The 21,645-nt window shown below is 56.5% G+C and overlaps 1 protein-coding gene across 10 annotated transcripts in view; it reads left to right on the top strand.

The window, feature by feature from the left end:
* KCNJ12 (potassium inwardly rectifying channel subfamily J member 12) overlaps positions 1 to 13,679 on the top strand; it is a 44,998-nt gene extending 31,319 nt beyond the window's left edge. For 8 of the 10 annotated variants that reach the window (XM_077892283.1, XM_077892276.1, XM_077892279.1 and 5 more), the window contains 2 exons: positions 1,760 to 1,881; positions 8,388 to 13,679. In XM_077892283.1, the coding sequence (XP_077748409.1) occupies positions 8,444 to 9,766 (1,323 nt within the window). In that variant the 5' untranslated portion in view covers positions 1,760 to 1,881; positions 8,388 to 8,443 and the 3' untranslated portion in view covers positions 9,767 to 13,679. Of the gene's footprint in view, positions 1 to 49; positions 1,572 to 1,759; positions 1,882 to 2,988; positions 3,860 to 8,387 lie in introns of those variants that run through there. The other 2 variants (XM_077892281.1, XM_077892285.1) reach the window with 2 other exon arrangements.
* Positions 13,680 to 21,645: the final 7,966 nt, after the last annotated feature.

The following is a 21,645-nucleotide window of genomic DNA, read 5'->3' as shown; positions in this document are numbered from 1 at the left end:
GAACAAATGTGGCTGGATTTGTGGTCTGGAGAGGCCCCTTTAGGAGCTAGGGCATCAGGAGCAAGGGGAAGAGAGCCTGGGGCAGGTCAGGTGACAGGTGACCAACAGGAAGTGGGGAGGGCAGGCTGTCTCACTTCCTTCTCCCTATAAACTTCTTTGGCTCCCATCTCCCTATGACATCTCCTTTTTAGGAATTCCAGCTCAGGGTGACCCAGGGCAAGTGACTTAGCTTCCCTGAGCCCCAATTTCCCTGTGTGGCCAGCCAGGAGAGGCATCGCTCCTTCAAAGTGGGGCTGTGAGGGCTGGAATAAACGAAGCCAGGAGCTAAGCCCTCAGGGCTGGGCACGGTGTAAGCCCATTCCAGGGGCAGGGCATAAGATCAAGGACTTGGGCACAGGTCCTAGCCATGGAGATTCCCAGCTGTGTGACGTGCTTCTACAGTGGAGCTGCCCTAAGGCTCAATCTCCCCACCACTTTAAAATTATGAGGGCTAAGAGATGCACCCTGCAGACCTATGGCATCTGCTCAGGGCATGATGAGGGACAGGGAAGTGGGGGGCTGAGAACGGGGACTCTGTCCCAGTTGAGATGAGAGTCTGGAAGGTGAAGAAGGACCAGCAGGACATTCCCTTATGGAGTAAGCAGACGCCCAGAAGGGAGAAGTGAGTCAGCCAAGGTCACACAGCTTGTGACAGGCAGTGGACTTGAACCTAGGTCTGTGTGCCTCTAAACCCACTGCTGTCACCTGCCCCAGGAGGCTTATGATGTGGGGCTGACTCACCCACAGTTCCTTGATCCCAGCCAGAAAAGCCAGTGCGACTGTGGATTACAGCCAGCTCAGCTGTGACGGGGTGGGGCCCGTGACCTCAGTGGCTGGGAGGTGGGGGAAGGTGAGAAGGGCCAGGCAAGTTGGCTTGCCTCTGGGAATTCATGGAGCCCCTTCCCGCCACACAGCATACTGGGGGAAAAGTAGGGGGCTCCTTTGACAGTGGGAAAATGACGTTTGTGGGTTGCTGGGACCACCCAGGATGCACGAATGCTCAAGGCAAGTCTCTGAGAAGCTACTGACATGCACTCATCCATATAGCCATTTACCCACCTGTCCACTCATCTGTCTATTCATCTCTCCCGCTCACTCAACCACTTCATCCATCCATCCATTTACCTGCTCATTTCTCTACCCACTATCCATCACCCATCCATCCACATACCCACCCACCCATCCATCCATCATCCATCCATCCATAATCCACCCACCCACCCATTGGTAATCCACCCACTCACCCAACCACACACCCACTCCCCTACCCATAATCCACCCACCCCATCCATCCATAATTCATCCATCTGTCTGTCTGTCCTTCTGTCCATCCACACTTGAACCCTGGGGTTTGCATTGGGAGGGCTCTGCAGGTGGTGGCTAGGAGTATGGTATGATAGAGACCTGAGTTCCTCTGCCGCATTACCCACCTCTCTGGAATGAGACCAACAATAGTTCCAACCAAGTGGGGTTTTTGTGAAGATGACGTGAGCTAATCTCTGTAAAACACCCACCACAGTGGCTGACAATTGGTAGGTACTCCAAGTTGCGAAGGTGTGGGTATCAGAGGTGTGGGCTGGAGGCCTCTTCTACCTCCCATGGGACCCTGAGGGAAGCTGCAGAAGTGGGGGTTCAGCTGGAAATTTCAGACTTTTGAACCCTTGCTTTTGAGGAGAGCAGTACCATCTATAGTAATTTGGCTTTGTTCTGTTGACTTTAGGGTCTTCTAGTGACCGATTCCTCTCCAGCTGGGGTGCAGGAAATGGAAGCTGCTGCTGACACAGCCTTGAAGACAGCCACTTGCCTGCTCAGCACCGTTACTTAGAAGATAGGATTCAAGAGGTAAGATGAAGGTCACTGATGTGCATCTACCCATCTACTACCCATCTAGCCATCCACTCAACTAAATACTCCTCTGTCCATTTACCTCCCCAGCCTCTCATTCACCCATTGTCCGTCCACTAGTTCCACATATCCTCCCATGTGTCTGCCATCTACCTGTCCACTCATTTCCCCAACCCACCTAGCCATCTTCACTTCCACATATTCACGCATTTCCCAACCATTCACTCACCATCCCAGCCATTCATCCATGCACCCAAGTACCCATCTGTCCTTCCCTCCCCCAGCCATCCATCTAGTCATCCATCTGTCTGCCCACCCACCTGTCCATCTATCTATCCATCTCTTCATGCACCCAAACCATCGAATGATTTTCTGTCGACTTAAGCCATTCATCTTTCTGGTTCCCACCCATCCACTCATCCATCTGCCATGTCTTCATCATGTGTACCACCACCCATCTGTATTTATATGTGTCACCTCATGCACTGTTCCATCGTGCTCCTCATCCATCTGCTATTCCGCTGCATATTCCCTCAGCCTTTTATCTGGACAATGAGCGTTTCCTGGGTGTCCCCTCTGGGCTAGGCCTGTATCAGCCGTGTAGGCCTCTGAGGTTGGCCAGAAATGCGGCCTGGGCAAGGTCAACTCTTATACCAGGTAGAAGGGCCTTCTGGTCATAACAGGAAAAGCCCAGGGCCAGAGGATCCAAAAGGGCTCTGTGGCAATGGTGGCCTTCAGATGATCCCTGACAAGTGGGAGGATTCTAAGCATTCATTTTAGGTATGATTTGGGAGTTGGACCACATGCGGCAGAGGGTTGCCACAGCACAAGCCCTTAGAGGCCTGTTGGTATGTCCAGACAGGAGTGGCCTGAACTGGAAGGAGGATGTGGGCGAGCAAATGGTGGACAGCTTTGGCAGTTCAGGAGACAAACCACACAGGCAGGACCTGGTGACGGAGTGGATATGAAGGCTGAAGGAGAGAGAGAAGACCAGGTTTCTGGCAGCTCAGGCAACTGGGGAAGTGACAGGTTACCAAAAGACTCTATGAGGAGGGAAAGGGGGAGGAGGAGGTCAGAGGAGGGGGATGGAAGGAGGGACAAGGAAGAAAGGAAGAAGAGAGTGAGAAAGGCGAGGATGAGGGGAAGGAGGGGGAGGTGAAAAGGCTTGGGAGAAGAGGAGCCATGTTGGCCACATGGTGCTGTGGGACATCCCGGAGGCAAGGCTAGGGTCTGGGGAGGTAGGATAGAACAGGCACCCCAGAGTATGGCTGTCAGGGGCAGGGAGCTGCCCCCTCCAGGAAGGTTGTTCTGGGGGCATTAGTTCCCTGCCTGTCCAGTGCATGAGCAGAGTGTATACCAGTGGCCAGAGAGAGCTTTCGGGCAGAGACTAGGGATAGTAGTGGCTGGAAATGAGCACCCAGGAGTGGGGAAGGCCTGGGCCGCGGGCGGCACACCCACCACGTCCGGCGTCACGCTAACTTATTGTGACTGTTTCTGTCCTTGCACCTAGCATGGGTTTGGCACAGAAAAGCTGTGCGGTGCTGACCCCGAATGCGTGTAGGCTGTGCGGTGTGCTGTGGGCAAAAGTGGTCTGTGCATTGGGGAGGGGAGGGGGATTCGGGGCTCCCCACTGCCGGTGAGGTGCTTGCCCTGCTGCGGTGCGCTCTCCGGGCCGGGCCTGCCTCTCATGTCCTGCTATGTGACCTAACGGGGGAGCCCTTCTTCCTGTCTACAAAGTAAAGATGGGAGCCTTCAGGCGCTTTTGCGAAACCTGCTGGGTATGTACTAGATGAGGACAGGCTCGGAGGCCTTCCCAGGACATGCGAGAGGTTCTCTGGCGGGTTAGCGACGTCTGCCACGGGCACGGACGGGCTAGACGAGGAGGTGCCAAGTGCATGTGGGTCACACGCTGGCTTTCCCTGAGCCAGGTGATCTCCAGGGATTCGTTCTGGTCATCAGCTTTGAGCAGGAGGCGGTGAGTGCCCCATCCCTGGACATTCGAAGCGAGGGCAGAGTGGCCCGGGGTCAGGGCTGCTGCTGACAGGCTTCCGTCTGCTTCTAGTGCCGAGGCTGGGGGCTGCTTGTGTGTCTTCTCACCACGCGGTGTGGCAAGGGCCTGGAGGCCTGCGATGGGAATTCATGTCCCGCCTACAGTCTGGCCCTGGGGGTGGTGGGGATTGGCTTCTCTCCCACCCTCTAGTCTGGAAACTTGCTGCTTCATGGCCATGTGATCCTGGGCAAGTGACTCAGTGTTTCTGAGCTTCAGTTTCTTCATCTGGAAAATGGAGCTCATAGTCATAACGTTGTCGAAGGGATTAAGGGAGATAATTAGAGCTCTTAGAAGCTGACCTGGCCTGTAGTGAGCACTTGGTCTGTATTGATCACTACACTCCTGCCTCTCAACGTACTCTGGCCAACTGAAAGGCCCGGGACCTAGGGTGCTTAAGCCCCTCCTGCTCTGGGCTCCCTCCATTGGCTCTTCCAGTTAGTGCTTCTTGACATCTGAGAATGTGGGCCCAGGCCTGGCCCTCATTCCCTCCCGGATGTCACTGAAACCTGAGGTGCCCAGAGCCTCAGGGGACAGGGCATGGGGTGTTCTGCTCCATCCGGAGGCACCTCCTGGTGATTCTTGGGCCCCACCTTGGGTCATGTGGGAGCTGCCTCTCTAAAAGCTCCCAGCCCAGGCTGTGTCGTGCTCTGAACACCCTGGTGGCTCGGAGTCGGTGTCCACAGATGCCGTGGCCAACAGGGCAGTGGGCTCAAGGGACAGCCAGGCTGGGGACAGCTTCTCCATCACTCAGAGGTATCTGGGTCCACGCTCTTCACCACCCCTTCTCTGCCTGCCGGACTCACTTCGCTCCCTATCTCCAGTGCGGAAGTCACATCGTCTAGTTCAGGTAGCAGACCCTGGGGCGCCTCTCCTGTTCCCTTCCAGAGAAGGCCTGGGATCCCCTCTGGCCAAGCCAGGCATCTGCCAACAGTGATCCTAGCTGTCATCTTTAATGTCTTATCCAAGCCCATGAGCTGCTGTGTGACCTGGGACAAGTCTCAGCCATAGTTCTCAGATCTAGGAAATGGGAAGTTGGCCTCCTAACTTGCTGAGGCCTCTTCTAGCAAAACAAATCTAACAATATTTCTTACCTGATCTAACCGTATGCATCCATTGAGCAAGAGCCAAAGAGGCCTGCATGCCCCTGGTTGAGGATGTTGTCCCACATTTCTTAAACCGAGTCTTTAAAGATTCCACAGCTGTGTGAACTTCCTGCCACATCTGCGTTTGTGTGCATGGAGTGTCCTTGGGACGTTTGGCAAGTTTGTAGTGCTGGGGTTTCTACTTATGGGCCCTCTTCTGGGTATTTCTTTGTGGTGCTGCACTCACCAAGAGCCTGGGAGGGGTTCCTCATACCCCTAGCAACACACCCACACCCACACCCACACACACGCACACACACACACACACACGCACACACACACACGCACACACACACGCGCGCGCGCGCACACACACACACACACACACACACACGGCAGAGTGGGGCCACAGGAAGCTGAGGACTGGACCTACACAGGGAACTGCCAAGTCGCTGTAATCCTTAGTTTCTGGGTGCCTTTGGACAATGACTGCTCATATTCTCAGTTTCTAGCTGAGAAACAGCAGAGCAGAGTGTGAACGTGACTTTGTTGATTTTCTGTGTGGTTTGAGGAGGAACACCAATGGAAGAGGGGGTTCCCAAGCCTGTGTGACACGGTCTGGGTGGGTCCCAGTTGCCCAGCCCAGGCACAGACACCAGGAATCACTGCAGCTCCCTCACCTGCCTGGAATCTGGCCGGGTGCGAGGCTCCCCAGCGGATGGGAGCAACGTGCCAGGCTGGGCTCTCCGGCCTTTGATTCTTCCAATTCTGTCCCTTGCAGGCCTCCAGCTGCTTAGAGCTCCAGTTGGAGCAGCCATGACCCGCTGGACATCCCTCAAGGCCTCCAGGTCACATAAACCTGCCCCCTGCGGTCTGGTGGCCTCCCGCCAGCATCTAAGTACCCCAGCCCTGAACACTTCTTTCCCGAGGGTCCAGGAATCTGGGGCTGAGCCATCTTCTCGGCACAGTACCTGGGGTCCCCACAGCCACCAGCTCCCTGCCTCCTGGCCTGGGCGGAAGCAGCGTCCACCGTTACAGCCCCGGGCCTCAGCTCCTTAGACCCGTGGTGAGGTGGTCAGCTGGAGTAGCCCTAGGGGGAGGATGGCAGGGTGAGAAGAGGCCCCCGCAGAGCCTGAAGGCCCCACAGCAGGAGACCTCGCATTAGATGAACTGGTTCGAATATCAGCTCTCCTGCTTATTGGCTGTGTGGCTTTGGGGAAGTCACCTAACCTCTCTGAATCTCCATTCAGAGTAGAAATAACAATAGCAGTCACCTTCTTGTTGTTTTTTTTTTTTTAAGATTTATTTATTTATTTATTTATTCATGATAGACATAGAGAGAGAGGCAGAGACACAGGCAGAGGGAGAAGCAGGCTCCATGTCGGGAGCCCGATGCGGGACTTGATCCCAGGACTCCAGGATCGCGCCCTGGGCCAAAGGCAGGCGCCAAACCGCTGAGCCACCCAGGGATCCCCCCTTCTTGGGGTTTTGAGAGGATAAGCTAAGACCATTTGCTAATATGTCTGGCCTGCTCTCTCTGCAGCTTGAGGAGTGGGCAGGAATAGCCATGAGAGTTGTATACGTGCCCGCTCTGGGGATCCAGAAGCCCATGGCAACAGAGACAGATTCTAGGAGGGGTCTGCAGGCTGGCTGGTCATGTGGGCTTCTCCCTCACCTGTCTCCCAGGTGTTTGAAGCAGAAGTCAGATGTCACGCTCCCTCTGAGGCTCTAGCTGCACCCGGTTACACAGACCAGGGCTAAATCGGTGTTGCTTCTTCCTGGCCATGTCACTTCCAGTTTCTGGGTCTCTGGTGGGTGCCCAGCCACCTGCCTGTCTGCTTGTGGCCAGGCTGTCCTGGGACCTTCTTAACTGAGGCCTACTGTCTTCTGGGTACTCTAGGGCTCCCTGCCTTGTCACCTTGTCCTAGTATGACCAGGTGGGCACTGGGGGTGGATGGGGTCCCCATTGGTGGGGAGGAATATGCCTAACTCCTCAACACGCTAGCCAGGGCAGCTAGCCAGGGTTCTCCCCCTCCTTCCAGCCCAGCCCCGGCTGAGCCAGGCTGAGGGCCTGAGCACTTGCAGCCCTAATGCTAATGGCCAGATGGCCTCAGCGCCCACAGTAGATGCCTCAGCCTGGCACCGACAGGCCAGCCCAGAGCCAGTGGGGCAGTGGGGGAGGGGCAGCTGCCAGCCTCTCTGAGGGCTGAATGTGTGCTAGTGGCCACGAGAGCAGTGTTTGTCCAACTATGGGTGTTATGCCCTGGGGCGTGCCTGAGACTTCTTGGTGTGCATGAGTGTGTGTATACGTGTGTGCAGCAAGCCAACCAAGTGCTCCCCTGAGTGGGCCGAGGATAGTGACGCTTCTGAGTGCTCCCTATGCTCTGTCCTGTAGAGCTGAGAAAGGCAGGCATGGGGAAGGCCCCTGGGCTGCAGTTAGTCAGTGATCCTTCTGGATGCTGATTTGTGGACGGCCTCCTAGCTTCTGATGGGGAGGCAGAGGGCATGGTGTATGAGTGCCGAGAGTTGGGTGCCTCGGAGCATAGCACATGAACATTAGGAGGGTGTCCTTGGTGTTCTAGGCTCTGGGGATGAGACTGCAGTGAACAAAACAGCAAACTCACTATGCTCAGGTAGCCAGTGGTGTGTCTCATGGTGGGAGTGGTGGGTAAGCGCAACCCGCCCAGTACATGTCATTCCTATTCCTATTATTAGGTCAGAAGTCGATGATTTGGGGTGAGGAACTGGGTGAGGGGTTAGTCTCCGGAAGGTGCAGGAAGGCCTCTGGAGATGCTTTTGGGGCCTTGTGGCCAAGGACTGAGGGAGGTGAGGCAATGGGAGGACATCTGGGTGGGGAGCATGCAGGACAGGCTGGAGGAACAGCGTGGAGACGGTGGGCTGCAACAGCACGAGTGAGGAAGAGCCTGGGAACTGAGATCTGAGGGGCCTGGACTCCACTCATGCAGGCCTCGTGGGTGCCAGCAGGGACTCTGGCCTCGAGCCGAGGATGGCAGGCTCCCCCTGGCTGCCTCTGGACCGGGGTTGGGGCGGGAGCATAGTGGTTGGCGAGGTGGCCGCCACGCTGGTCCAGGTGGGTGATGACGGGGACTCAGGCAGTGACAGTGGGAGAAGAGGTAGGATCCTAAATGTACTTTGAAAGCAGAGCTTTTGGGGTTTCGCGGCCAGAGCTCCCGGGGGGACCGAGTGTCACTTTTCCGCACCGAGAAGGAGGGTGAGTTGCTGGCTGGGGAGGGAAGATGGAGAGCTCGGTGGGGGGCGAGTTAGGGTGAAGACGTCGGAGGGCTCTGGGTGGGGGCGGAGGCGGGGGCCTGTGTCCTGCTTTGCCAGCCCCGCTGTCGTCCCTGTTGCAGGAGCCGCCCCCCGCAGAGCCGGCCCGGGGGCGAGCCAGGGCCCCCTCAGCCCCGGGATGACCTCGGCCGGCAGGGCCAACCCCTACAGTATCGTGTCATCGGAGGAGGACGGGCTGCACCTGGTCACCATGTCGGGTGCCAACGGCTTCGGCAACGGCAAGGTGCACACGCGGCGCCGATGCCGAAACCGCTTCGTCAAGAAGAACGGCCAGTGCAACATCGAGTTTGCCAACATGGACGAGAAGTCGCAGCGCTACCTGGCCGACATGTTCACCACCTGCGTGGACATCCGCTGGCGCTACATGCTGCTCATCTTCTCGCTGGCCTTCCTCGCCTCCTGGCTCCTGTTCGGCATCATCTTCTGGGTGATCGCGGTGGCCCACGGCGACCTGGAGCCGGCCGAGGGCCGCGGCCGCACGCCCTGCGTGATGCAGGTCCACGGCTTCATGGCCGCCTTCCTCTTCTCCATTGAGACGCAGACCACCATCGGCTACGGGCTGCGCTGCGTGACAGAGGAGTGCCCGGTGGCCGTCTTCATGGTGGTGGCGCAGTCCATAGTGGGCTGCATCATCGACTCCTTCATGATCGGCGCCATCATGGCCAAGATGGCCCGGCCCAAGAAGCGGGCGCAGACCCTGCTGTTCAGCCACAACGCCGTGGTGGCGCTGCGCGACGGCAAGCTCTGCCTCATGTGGCGAGTGGGCAACCTGAGGAAGAGCCACATTGTGGAGGCCCACGTGCGTGCCCAGCTCATCAAGCCGAGGGTCACCGAGGAGGGCGAGTACATCCCACTGGACCAGATCGACATCGACGTTGGCTTCGACAAGGGCCTCGATCGCATCTTCCTCGTGTCCCCCATCACCATCCTGCATGAGATTGATGAGGCCAGCCCGCTGTTTGGCATCAGCCGGCAGGACCTGGAGACCGACGACTTCGAGATCGTGGTCATCCTGGAGGGCATGGTGGAGGCCACGGCCATGACCACGCAGGCCCGCAGCTCCTACCTGGCCAACGAGATCCTGTGGGGCCATCGCTTCGAGCCTGTCCTCTTCGAGGAGAAGAACCAGTACAAGATCGACTACTCCCACTTCCACAAGACCTACGAGGTGCCCTCCACACCCCGCTGTAGCGCCAAGGACCTGGTGGAGAACAAATTCCTGCTGCCCAGTGCCAACTCCTTCTGTTATGAGAACGAGCTAGCCTTCCTGAGCCGCGATGAGGAAGACGAGGCCGATGGAGGCCAGGATGGCCGTAGCCCCCAGGCTCGGCATGACTTTGACAGACCCCAGGCCAGTGGTGGTGGTAGTGGCGGTGGTGGTGGTGGTGGTGGTGTCGGTGTCCTTGAGCAGCGGCCTTACAGACGGGAGTCAGAGATCTGAGCCACCATGGGCCAAGGTGCAGCATCCGCCCCGCCAGGGAGAGGCCCGGCGTCCCACGAGGGCCCTGGGTTTGAGCAGAATGGGCCTGGTGCCCCGGTTGCAGACTCAGTAGCGTTTTAGATGTTTTATGTTCCTTCACAGTGGCCTGGAAAGGTTGGCGGGAGAGTGGGTGGCCAAAGTGGGCCGCCCCTGGCCTCAGAGGCCGGAGCAGGTGCAGGGGCAGAGAGGTGACCTCTGGGGGTCCGGGCCAGGAGCCAGGGGCTTCTGCCTGATGACAGAACAGCAGCCTGCCCAGAAGTGGCTGGACAGCCATCCAGCCTCTGTGGGTCAATGCTGGCAGGCTGCAGTGCACCTCACTGGTTTTTAACTTGGGGAGAAACACCAGTTTTGGCTTTCTCAACCTTAGCTTGAGTAAGACTGTTTACAAAAAAAAAAAAAAAAAAAAAATTTAACATGTGATTTAAAACAATTTGATTTGTGGGGGTTATAAAAAAAAAAGGACAGTTAGAATTCCGTTGGTCTTCCGAGATGCAGGCAGGTAGATGGAGGCCCCACGAGGCTCCCCGAGGCTGGACAGGCCTCTCCTCTGTGGAGGCCGCGCGCGTGCCAGGTGGCACAGTCCGCAAGCGCAAGCACGGTGCTCATCCGTGGTTCCTTATGCTCACGGCGGATCAGGTGATATTTGCGCTAGAAAAACCAAGACCATGTTAATGATCATCATAAAAGCTTTCCAGAGTCATAGAGGTGGGGGGTGGGGGCTGGGAAAAAACTACTTTGAGCTTTTCGGGTTTGACTTTTGTACCTTAGAGGTGCGTCTCAGGGCTGGAAATGGGACCTGCCTGCCGTGGAGGGCCCGCTCTCCCCCCATCCACCAGATTTTCCTGTTTTACTTCTCTCTCCTTTTCTGCCTCATAGCCTCCACCCTTCCATAGTGAGGGACACTTGGAAAATGTTGGAGTAGATGGCTCCGTGGGAAGGGAGGGCCGGTTCCCGGACGACAAGGAAGCAGATCAGCCCCATTCCCACGGGACCCCAGTGTGAGTCGTGCCTTAGAGACCTCAGGTGGGCCAGCTCCAGCTGTTTCTGTTGTTATCGGACTCGCTCGTCCTCCCAGCTGCCCCCGATTCCACCATGAAGTCCCCACCAGCCTGTCTGTCTGCAGAGGCTGGGCTATCCTCCTTGCACCTGGGACAGCACAAGGGAGCCCAGGTAGGTCCCAGCCAGGCTCTTCTCCGCTGTTGAATGGCAGAGGATCTTAGAAGAGGTGTGGAATTGTCAGCTGAGATGACTGGGAGTGGCACTTGCTTCCAGGCCCCCTCGTCAGGAGGAAGTTCGGAGCTGTTGGCTCTGCTGGCCCCAAAGCAGGGCCCTGGACCAGGAACTGCCCAACATGGGCTTGTTCTTGGCAGAGGACACAGCTGGCAGGGGTGGAGCTGGCCAGGCCTTTCCCAGGACAGCTAAGATTTCTGTCTTCTCCAATGACCAGGCCTGTAAGGAAGTCCTTAATTAGAAAGCCCATACGTGTCTCCTCAGCCTGCCTGCCTAGGCCACTCCAACCTGTGCCCTCTCTGAGACAGCTAGGCACCAAGGACTCTCGCACAAACGGGGAAATGGAAGGAGACTTCAAGGTCACGAAGTGAGTGGTGGGTCTTGGGAGGCAGGGAGAAGCCAGGGGCCTGGGGTGGGGGCTGTTACCTCTCCCCTCCTCCTCCACCAACCCCCAGGGCAGCTGGAGACCTGGTCTGAGGCCAGAGGACCTCGAGGGTCTGGGCATGAGCCATCAGTCCCGCCCCCCCTCCACACACACACAGGCGCCCTGGGACCGTGCCCTGAGTGGTGTCAGACTCTCAGCATTGTGCCCTAGCCTCAGACTCCACCCTCATTTCTGGCTGGGGGAATTCCAGCAGTGGAGTCAGCTCTTTCCTCTCAGGATCTGCTGGAGGGGCCTTAGTCCTTCCCAGCCCGGGGCCTGGCTTCCCAGCCCTGAGCCTGGCTGCCTTTCTCCATCTTAGCTCTGGGGGGGTGGGAGGGGCAAGGGTAGAGTTGATGTGGGACGGCTTCCCTGCCCACCCCCTAGATTGTCAGGCTGAGCCAGGGAGGGATGAGGGGACCCCAGTCACTTGAGGCTGGCAGAGGGGCCTGTGTCCTGCTCTGCCCAGCAGCTGGAGATCCTTCCAGGGCTTGTGAGCCAGGCTTCCACTGCCACCATGCAGAGCAGAGCCCAGGGACGTTGGGTGACTTGGTGCACCTCCTCTCAGGCCCAGGCTGGATGGTTTAGCCCCAGACCCTGCGGGAGAGCAGCCCTGGGCTGCCTTTCATCTCTCGCCAAAGGCAGATGCTGCGTTTTCAGACTCTTCTGCCCTTTTTTTTTCCCTTCCCTGTATTTATTTATTTATTTATTGCTTGTGCTAAAGACCAAAATAGTCTCCCTCTTTAGTGCACTTGAAACGGGAGGGTGGATGGGAGGAGCCGTGTGTGCTCGCAGAGCAAGGATTACGTCGTCCCTGGGGAGTGTGTGCCGGGGGGGGGGGGGGGGGTGCCCGTGTGTGTGTGTGTGTGTGTGTGTGTGCATGTTAGCCCTCTGAGTGTGCCACATGCCACGTGCGGTGCGTGTGCCGAGCACAGGCGAGTAGGGAGCATTTGTGCACTTGAGTGTGTGGTGTGTGTTTGGTTGCGTGTGCATCTGTGTGTACATGGAGTGTGGTCTGTGTGCTGTGCAGGTGTGTGTTCCAATCTACTCCCACCCTCGCCCTTTCAGGCAATGGGATTTCCAGGAAGTTTAACAACCTGAACCGAGAGGTGTGGCTGTTGGAGCCAGCCAAGGTGGCCTGGGTGCCCTCCTCCCTGAGACATGGAACTGCTTATGTGGGAAAGGGGCCGTGCTGGCAGCGTGTGTGTGAGTGTGAGTGTGTGAACACCCAAGTGCGTGCATTTGCATGGGCAATCATCTCATCACTGTTCAAGGAAATATGTGCAATTGTGGCTTTGCCTGAGTGCATGAGCGTGTGGATTCACCGTTCGTGGGCATGCTGTACCAATGTGTGCCCACAATGATCTCCATATGTGTGTGAATCTGGGCTGATGATGTACACACGTGGGATGTCCGTGTGTGCATATACACACAGACTCAGAGTTGTATGTATATTTACCCACAGGTATGTTTGTGAGTGTGTGTTTTACACGCGGGCATTGGTTTAAATGTTTGCCAGGCTGCAAGGCTGGGCACACACCACTCAGGATGGATGCCGGCTGGGGACATCGGCACAGCGGAACCCAGTAGCCCCACTGCCCTCTGCCCGGATTACATCCATATGGGAATGCATGGAATGTGTGTGCCAGTGTGAGGCTTTTGTGTACTTGGGCATGAGGTAATATCTTCCCGTGTGTGTGAGCACATGGCATCCGAGGTGAGTGCTTGCATATGGATGGCGTATGTGTGTGTGTGTTTGGCCCAGTGAAGACGTCGTGCGTGTGGTGCGTTTGTGTGTGGCAGTTGTGCCGGATTCTGTGAGTAGGGCTGGTGCCTGCCTGCTGGGGGCAGTGTGTATGGGAGTGCACGAGCGTGTGCAGGTCCCAGGGCTGTGTACACAGAAACTTCAGTGGAAACGGTGTGTCCGTGTGCACGCCTGCGCGTGCTGCCTCGAACACGGTGGCCGCCCCCCCCCGTGCCTGCTGGTGCTGTGCTGCCCGGTCCCTGCCTGCCCGAGGGTCCTGGGAGGGGCCGGGGGCGGGAGCGGGCCTGATGGGAAGGAGGCCCTGCACAGGGGTGTCTGCCCTGCGTGAGGTCATAGAATGTCAAATCTATTTTAAATGGTGAAACTGGAGAATTTTCATGTTATTTTCAATACATAGCGGTATCTAAAGACATAGGCCACGAGACTAGACCACATTAAATGCATTTTGATCTCTTTGAGTGCCACCGTGTGGAGATGTGTGTTTGAAAATCCCTGCCTGGCCTTCTGGGATTCACTCAGCCCACCGTAGCCTGGGGCCATGGGACTCCCCAGGGGCCTGGGGGGCAGGGGTGGGGGTGGGTCAGCACAGGAGCTCTGGGAGAAAGCACAGAACACCCCGTGCTTGCAGGCCAGGGTGCTCTTCCAGCTGGCGCACACACCCTCACAACCTGGGACCACACACCCTCTCCCGCACGGGCCTCCGGGTGCGCTGTACCACCCACTGCAGCTGGATTCTACACTTCCCCAGCCGTGTGACCCAGAGCCGCTGCCCTGGCCTCCCTGGGGGCACACCTGCCCACTGCTCATCCCTTCTGCAAGGATTTGGTGAGCGCATGCCCACATGGGCATGTGCTGAGGGGAGGAGGGCAGCTACTCTTTCCTGGGACTTGGTAGTGGGGGAACCCCTGCAAGAGAACAGAACCAGCAGCCCTGGTTCTCACCACGGTGACAGCAGACGAAGCTCGGGTGGGTAGGGCAGCCCTAAGAGCCCTACGCCAGCCTGGCCTGGTGACAGGAATTGGAGGGGTGTCCTGCTCAGTGAGGTTGGGATGACAAGGGCCAGAGGGCAGATAGGTGCCACCGGCAGGGGGAGGAGCACAGGCAGGGAGGAAGACAGGCAAGGCCCATTCTGGGGAAAGCAGAATTTTCTCTGTACCAAGGGCCCAGTCTCTGGGATTTCAGTGGCCATCCGGGAGAGGCCCACTGGGAGAAAATTCTTTCCTTTGCCCAAACTAGTTCCATACTTGGAGGTCTTCTCTGCATCATTGAAGGAGCCGGAACCTTCATTCTGTGGGATTCAGATGATGATTCCACACCACAGGATTAGAAGCAAGGGTAGTGGTGACAGGCAATGATGAAGGACAGGAGGTCAGGAGGGACGGGGGGCAGGTCACGAAGGCTTCTTGGAGGTTGGTCCTATGGGTTGAACCTGGAGAAAGGACAGGCCCTAAAGGTGGTTGGCTCGGGGGTGTGGGTGGGACTCCCCTAGCCCCGGAGCCCTCCTCAGTACCCTAGTACTAGAATCTAAGCCAGTTGGGGCCACCAAACTCTGGCTTCCCCACCCCCAAGCACGAGTTCCCACAGATAGCTACGGGGCCCCTGTCAGCGCTTGATACATACCTGTGACCCAAACTTGGTGGCACTGGAGTTCAGGAGTCTTCAGTTCAGTTATGCTCCGTCCTGGCTGTGACCCTCACTCAGACCCAGGCCACTCTCTTGCTTATGACCTATATTGAATTCCTTTCCCCCTGTGGCCTCAGTCTCCCTGTCTACGTAAAAAAAAGAGTGTTCATAATAAATGCTAGCTCGTACCCTCGTGGAAAGAACGAGAGGGAGAAAGAGAATGTGGATTTAGCCGACGCCTTGCACCTGTGCTCAGCACCAGCCCTCGAGGTGGACACCAAGTGGGCACGAGGTAGGCACGAGGTGGGGACTGAGGTGGGCACGAAGTGGGGCTGGCGCCCGAGCTGGAAGGAGCATGCACACGGCTCGTCTTTGCAGCAGCGCCAGTGCGTGTGCGTGCGCAGAGGCCACAGGCTTGCCCTGCACTTTCCTGTCTCCCCAAGGATGAGGTGAGTCCAGCTTGGATCTGTTTTAAAGAACAAAGAAATGGGGTGTGGGGTGGGGGATTGGGTGACGAATGTTTACAGGCATTACTCCTTTGACGTTTGAGGCCCAGGTTTACCTGTTTGAGAGGTAATCAGCCCAGGGACACAAAGGGACTTTCAAGGGAGGGTAGCTGTCTGAGCCGGGATTGGATCGGGCCTTGGGTCCCCAGGTGCTCCTGCGGCCTTCATTTGACCCTGACTCTTCACTGCCCTCATGGCGCTGGACCCCTCTGCTGCCTACCAGCGGCCTCTAGAGGGATGACAGCCCAGCCAGTGGGCCTGCCCTGGACTCAGTTTATCTTTCCAAAAATCCACCTCCTGCAGTGGAGGGCCCCAGTGGCTCAGGAAGAAACACAAATGGGTTTCCATCAGTGTGGAGGGGCCCAGATGAGACCTGTTTGCAACCCAGAGATAGTGAGGGCTTCAAAGGATATATACCCCCATCCCACTACAGCCCACCATCCACCAAGCACCAGAGTGGTCTTAGAGCCAGAATCAGGCCTTATGACCCCTTTCTGGCTTCCTGCTACACTGACAGTAAAATCCCAAGTGCTTGTCCAGCCTCTGAAGTCCTGTCTCATCTTGCCCTGACCTCACCCAGCTCATCCTCATCTCCCTTTCCCCTGACCCTCCTTTCAGTGCCTTAAGAACACTACATTCTTCTCTTCACCCCAGGACCTTTGCACATGCTATTCCTCTGCCCAGAACAATTTTCCTTCAGAGATACCTTCTTATTCTTCCAACCTATGCCTGCCCTGACCTGTAAGAGACATCGTGAAGGCAGGGATTGTCATCTCTTTCATCCACTGCTGGGTCTCCCGTGCAGGGTACAGTATGTACTTCATGTATATTTGTCTCCTGAATGGAGTACAGGTCCTGCGGGCTTCCTGCCCAGAGAGAGGTCTGCAAGTCTCAACCAACCTACAGCCCTCACGTCTTCCCACTGACCCAGCTTGGACAGAGCCTACTGCACCGAGCAATGACAAACTAGAGTGATCCCTGGGTGGTAATGGAACACAGTGTGCCATGGGAGGAAAAGCAAGGGGAGACCTGGTTAGAGGGACTAGAGTGGGTCCCCCAGGAATTGACATTTCGTCTGAGATCTAAGGGATGAGTCAGCCTTTGCCAAGCATGCGAGGAGGAGCTCCCAGGGAGAGGGGTGGCACAAGCAAAGGCCCTGAGATGGGAGAGAGCACAAGAAGAAGGAAAAGGAAGCAGGTGGGTGGAGGCGGGTGTGAGGAAGGTCCCAGCAGCCCCCATTCCTATTGCTCAGCCTCCCTTGGGCCTGTGTGCCAGCCTCGGTGCCTCTCCCCCCTGGCATGGCAGCCTCTGGAGAGCGGGAACTGTTGCTCTGCCTGGGTCACGGCTGTGCCCAGCACCCAGAACGTCGAGACCCGGCACCCAGGAAGCGCTCGGCCGTTGGGTGGGTGCTCAGCCAACCGTCGGCTCTCCCGCAGCTGAGAGAACCACAGAAGCCAGAGGTCAGGAGAGCTGGGGTCAGCCTCATCCCTGCTCGGGCAAATCTCCAGGCGTGGATTGCAGGAAGCCACCGCGCAGAGGCTCTTACACTCTTCTGTGCTACAAAATAGGAGTTTATCAAGAAAAATCTTGAAATGCATGACATACAAGATACAGGGTCGCACAGGAACCGCACTTCATGGGAATACAGGTATCCCAACGTGGACACACGCATCTGGGGTCAGCCAGTGGCGGTGTCTCCTCGCTAAGCACCCGTGAGCGAGGCCGCGCCGTGGTGGCTACGCTGCTGCCATCTTCCCGGGGCTGAGCACAGCCCCTGGGCCGGGCCCCGCGGCACTGGGGGGGGGCAGTGCCTCCCATCCTGCAGGGGCAGAGTCCCAGCCCTGCCACCGTTGCTTGCCTCCATCCTCAAAGGAAGAGAACACAAAATTTCTGTTTGAAGTGAAGCAACGTGGACACGTAACATCTTCACATCCAAGTGCACGTGGTCTTAATTTCACCCATGGGCCCTTGAAAGGGTGCAGGTCCTGGCTCAGGCCCCCGTGATGTCAGTTTGGGGGCCGGTTTGCTGCCAGGAGGCAGGGCAGCCAAACTGTCTGCAAAGGACCCACTAGTAAATGCCTCAGAAACGTACAGGCCCAGAGCTGCTGGCTCTGCTGCTGTCATACAAAATCTGCCGTAGATGGTTATACACGCGAATGGGTTCCAAGAAAATCCAGTAGTTATTAGGGACTCGGTTCCAATAAAAACTCATTCATGCACCCTGAAATTTGAATTTCATGTGATTGTCACATGGCATGAAATATTACTGTTCTTTTGATCCCTTCCTCCATCACTGAGAGGTGCAATTCCCACTCTGAGCTGGATGGAGGGCCATGCAGGGCTGCAGGCTGCAGGCACGTTACAGGCGCCCAGAGAGCTGCTTCATGCTCCCATGGCTGGGCCTCGCTCTCCGACTCTGGATGGAGCCCTAGAGGTTGGGGAGTTAAACTCCTAACCTAGGCTCTCATCCCTCTCCAGGTGGGAGTGTGGGGAGCCTGGCATTCCCTACAGAGATGCCCCTCTGCAATGTGGGAGAGGAAATTGCTCCTTCTTTCTGTCCTCTTAGGTTCTCTACCTGTTGGCCTCCAAATGAGATGGACAAAAGACGAGTGACGACAGACACACAAAGAGGAAGTCATTAACCCGAGCACCATACACACATAGGGGAGAAGTCCGGGATGAGTGATTCCAAAGGATGCTTTGCATCTCAAAACTGTTTCACAGATGAGGAACTGAGGTGCAAGGAGCAGATGAATGGGCCAACAGCCTGTTTGTCCTGTGGCTCAGGCCAGGGTTTTGATGTCCCTTGTCTCTCCTCACTCTGCTCTAGTGTCAGATGATGACCTGTTGAATCTTGAAAATTTGTTTAGCCTGTTTCTCTGTCCTGCTGCTGCTGCCTGGTCCAGGCCCCCATCATCCCTTCTTGGATGACTGGTCGTCTCCTCTCTGCCCTTGAGGCCCCTCTTGCTCTACTTCACCTGGGCAATCCTTTAGGGTCCCTCGACCCTGGGCCTGGGAGAACCAGGCCCCCTGACCCCCATGGGTCCCCTGAGGCACTGCAGGGGGGATGCTCCAGCAGGCAGAGAGTTAGGCTGGACCAAACGGAGGAAATCAGTGACCTGGTACCTGGTTTCGTCCTCCGTGACTCTGCCAGCTGCAGCCCTGCCCTGAGCTCCACCTGCAAGCTGCCATACCAGGACTGATGGCCCTGAGAGCGGTGCTGGCTCTGCTGGCCCAGGTGCTGCAGAATGCTTCCTTCTCCTCCCTGGATCAATGATGAGATCATTGCTAAGTCCTGGGACCATTCTTCCTCCCAGCTGAGGCTCGATACGGAGGTTGAGCAGGAACTCTGAGACCTCAGCTTTGGGCCAAGGCAAGGCCCCAGGGCAGGTTCTGGAACAGTGCAGTTGCACAGGTGGTATACGACACAAACCCAGCGGTGCCATTCACAACTGATACAGGCACACAATCTCCGAGGCCTTTCACCTCTCCTCACGGCCTCTGGGCTCCAGGGAGGAGCTGCCTGTGGGCTTGACAGGGTGAGATCCACAGCACACGTGGAACATGCCATATGGGATGGCGGGGATGGGGGGCACAGGTGGGGGTTGCTTCTACAGGTACCAAAAGGTTGTTTTGTGAACCCACTGACTAGTTAGAAAATGTTTGAAAGGTGATGTAGCCTCATACCAACATGCAGACCCACAGATACAGACACACACACACACACACACACACACATATACACAACCACACATAGCACATGTGCACACACACCAAAATGCACACAAATCCATGCACACATGAAGTACATACACACATGTAACCATGTATGGAGTATCACATGGCCATGAACAAGAGTGGCCGGCCTCCTGATACATGGAACAATGGGGACAAATCTCGCAGTCCTAATGTCGAATGAAAGGATCCAGACACAAAAGGGCACATGTTGTTTAAGTTAGTTCATATGAAATTCTACAAGAGGCATTAATCGATGGTGCTGGACATCAGGATAGTGGTTGCCTACAGGAGCAGGTGGGCCAGTGACCGAGTATGGGGGGTGCTGACTTTCCTGTTGGATCAGGGGGCTGGTTTTGGGCTCAGAGGACAGGCAGGTCTTGGATAGGGAAGAGGGGTCTGACAAGGGGAGGTCCTGTGTCCATGTGTCCTGCTCAGGAGAGAGCAAGTTTCACAGTTGAAGTTTGGAGGTGAATGACTTGCCCAAGGCCACATTTTCTTGCCCTTGTAGCTGGCTGCTGCTGACAACAGTCACCCTGGAGGCAGAGCCAGAGGGGCAGAGAGAAGAGGGGAGCCTGGGGGATGGGGTGGGCTGTGCTGGCTGTGGAAGAAAGTAAGCTGGTGGTCAGAGGGGTGAGTTGGGGGGGTAATGGTGTATGATGAGCCCCTCACTAGGGCGGGTGTGAGGCAAGGAACACATGACATTCAGTGTCTCTGACAGGCTGCTTTCCACGGCCTCTGACCCTCCCGGGAGTCACTCAGCACAAACAGGTGCCTCCACCCTTACCCTGGCCCCTCAGAACCAGCCCCACTTGCCCTATTCCCTTGGAAGAACAGCTGGCCTCAGCTGCTGTGGCCAGATGGGCAGGTGATGAAGGGTGCATTAGTGAACTCTGCTAAACAGCCTTGTTTGGTGGAGTGGAGTCAGTGAGCCCAGCTCCTCCCAGGGAGGGTCCCCTGGGTCCCAGTTCCAAGACAAGTACCACAAATAACCATGAAGTCCCAGCTCATAGAGTTCCATTCATAGAGGGTGGAGTGGGCTTTGGTCATTTCTTGAACCTTTTGCTACCTCTGTCCCTCCATCTGCCCAGCCAGGGACCCCCAGTGGAGCCCTGGGAAAGTTCAGGTGGCTGGGACCTCTCCCCAGGACCCACTTAGAGGCAGGCACAATGAAGTGTGGCTTTTGTTTATTCAGCAGATGAGTGCATCCGTGTCTGGCCTAGAAAGCAATAAATGCCAAGGATGCTGCAAACCAAATGGGTGGCCGAGAAGTGCAGTTGGGATGACCCTTGGAGCGATGACCTTCACACTGGCCCTGAAATTGCCCAGAGAGCATGAACGGGCTCTAAAGTCCAACTCTTGGGATCCCTGGGTGGCTCAGCAGTTTAGTGCCTGCCTTTGGCCCAGGGCGCGATCCTGGAGACCCGGGATCGAGTCCCACATCGGGCTCCCGGCATGGAGCCTGCTTCTCCCTCTGCCTGTGTCTCTGCCTCTCTTTCTCTCTCTGTGTCTATCATGAATAAATAAATAAAATCTTAAAAAAAAAATAAAGTCCAACTCTCTGGGCATGAACCTGTCTTCACCTCTCTCTAATTCTGTGCCCCCAGCCAGCTTATTTCTTTGTGCCTCAGTTTTCTCCTCTGTAAAATGGGGTTGATAATCACAAAGTAGCATGGAGATGTAATGAATAAGAACCAGCAGCATGCACAGAGGGGCCACGGAAGAATGGGCTCTCTCTGTTGTGGCCATTATCTGGGGATGAGCATCCCCAGTGGGCACGACCTTGGGCATGGTGCTCCATGGGCCAGGGGAGCAGGAGGGAGGCAAGGGTGTCTGGACCAGTTAGAGCCAAGGACAGAGTTTGAACAGGAGGAAGGATCAGCTGGGGTGGGGTCTGCTGGGTGTGGTGGGAGAAAGAAAGGCCTGTGAAATGGGAGTCTTCTTAAGAAGAGGACTCCAGGGATCCCTGGGTGGTGCAGCGGTTTGGCACCTGCCTTTGGCCCAGGGCGCGATCCTGGAGACCCGGGATCGAATCCCACGTCGGGCTCCCGGTGCATGGAGCCTGCTTCTCCCTCTGCCTATGTCTCTGTCTCTCTCTCTGTTTGTGACTATCATAAATAAATTAAAAAAAAAGAAAAAAAGAAGAGGACTCCAGCTGCCATGTAGGAAGTAGCAAGAGAGGCAATGGTGGTGGCAGAAAAGAGAGGACGGGACTCGGGTCAGGCGTAGGAGACTTCCTGGCAGTTGGGCTGAGAGGGCCCGTGGGGACACTGAGGTATCCAGCTGATCCGGTTGATGTTCATGTGAGCCACCAGGTGGACAGGTTGGAGCTGGGGGAGGAGCAGACCTTGGACAGAGGGAGGGCATCCCTGGACACTTTACATTGTCAACAAATGGCACAGCCACTTTGGAAGGCAGTTTGGCAGTTTCTTATATAGTTAAACATACACTTAGTGTAAGATCCAGCCATTCCTCTTCTGCATGCTGCTCAAGAGAAATGAAAACTCATTTTCGCACAAAAACCTATCAGTGGATGTTTATAAGAGCTTTGTTTGTAATT

This window comes from Canis aureus, chromosome 3 (genome assembly GCF_053574225.1).
Source record: "Canis aureus isolate CA01 chromosome 3, VMU_Caureus_v.1.0, whole genome shotgun sequence".
Lineage (NCBI taxonomy): Eukaryota > Metazoa > Chordata > Mammalia > Carnivora > Canidae > Canis > Canis aureus.
The sequence above is the reverse complement of the archived record's forward strand: the minus strand, read 5'-3'. Positions and strand labels throughout refer to the sequence as shown.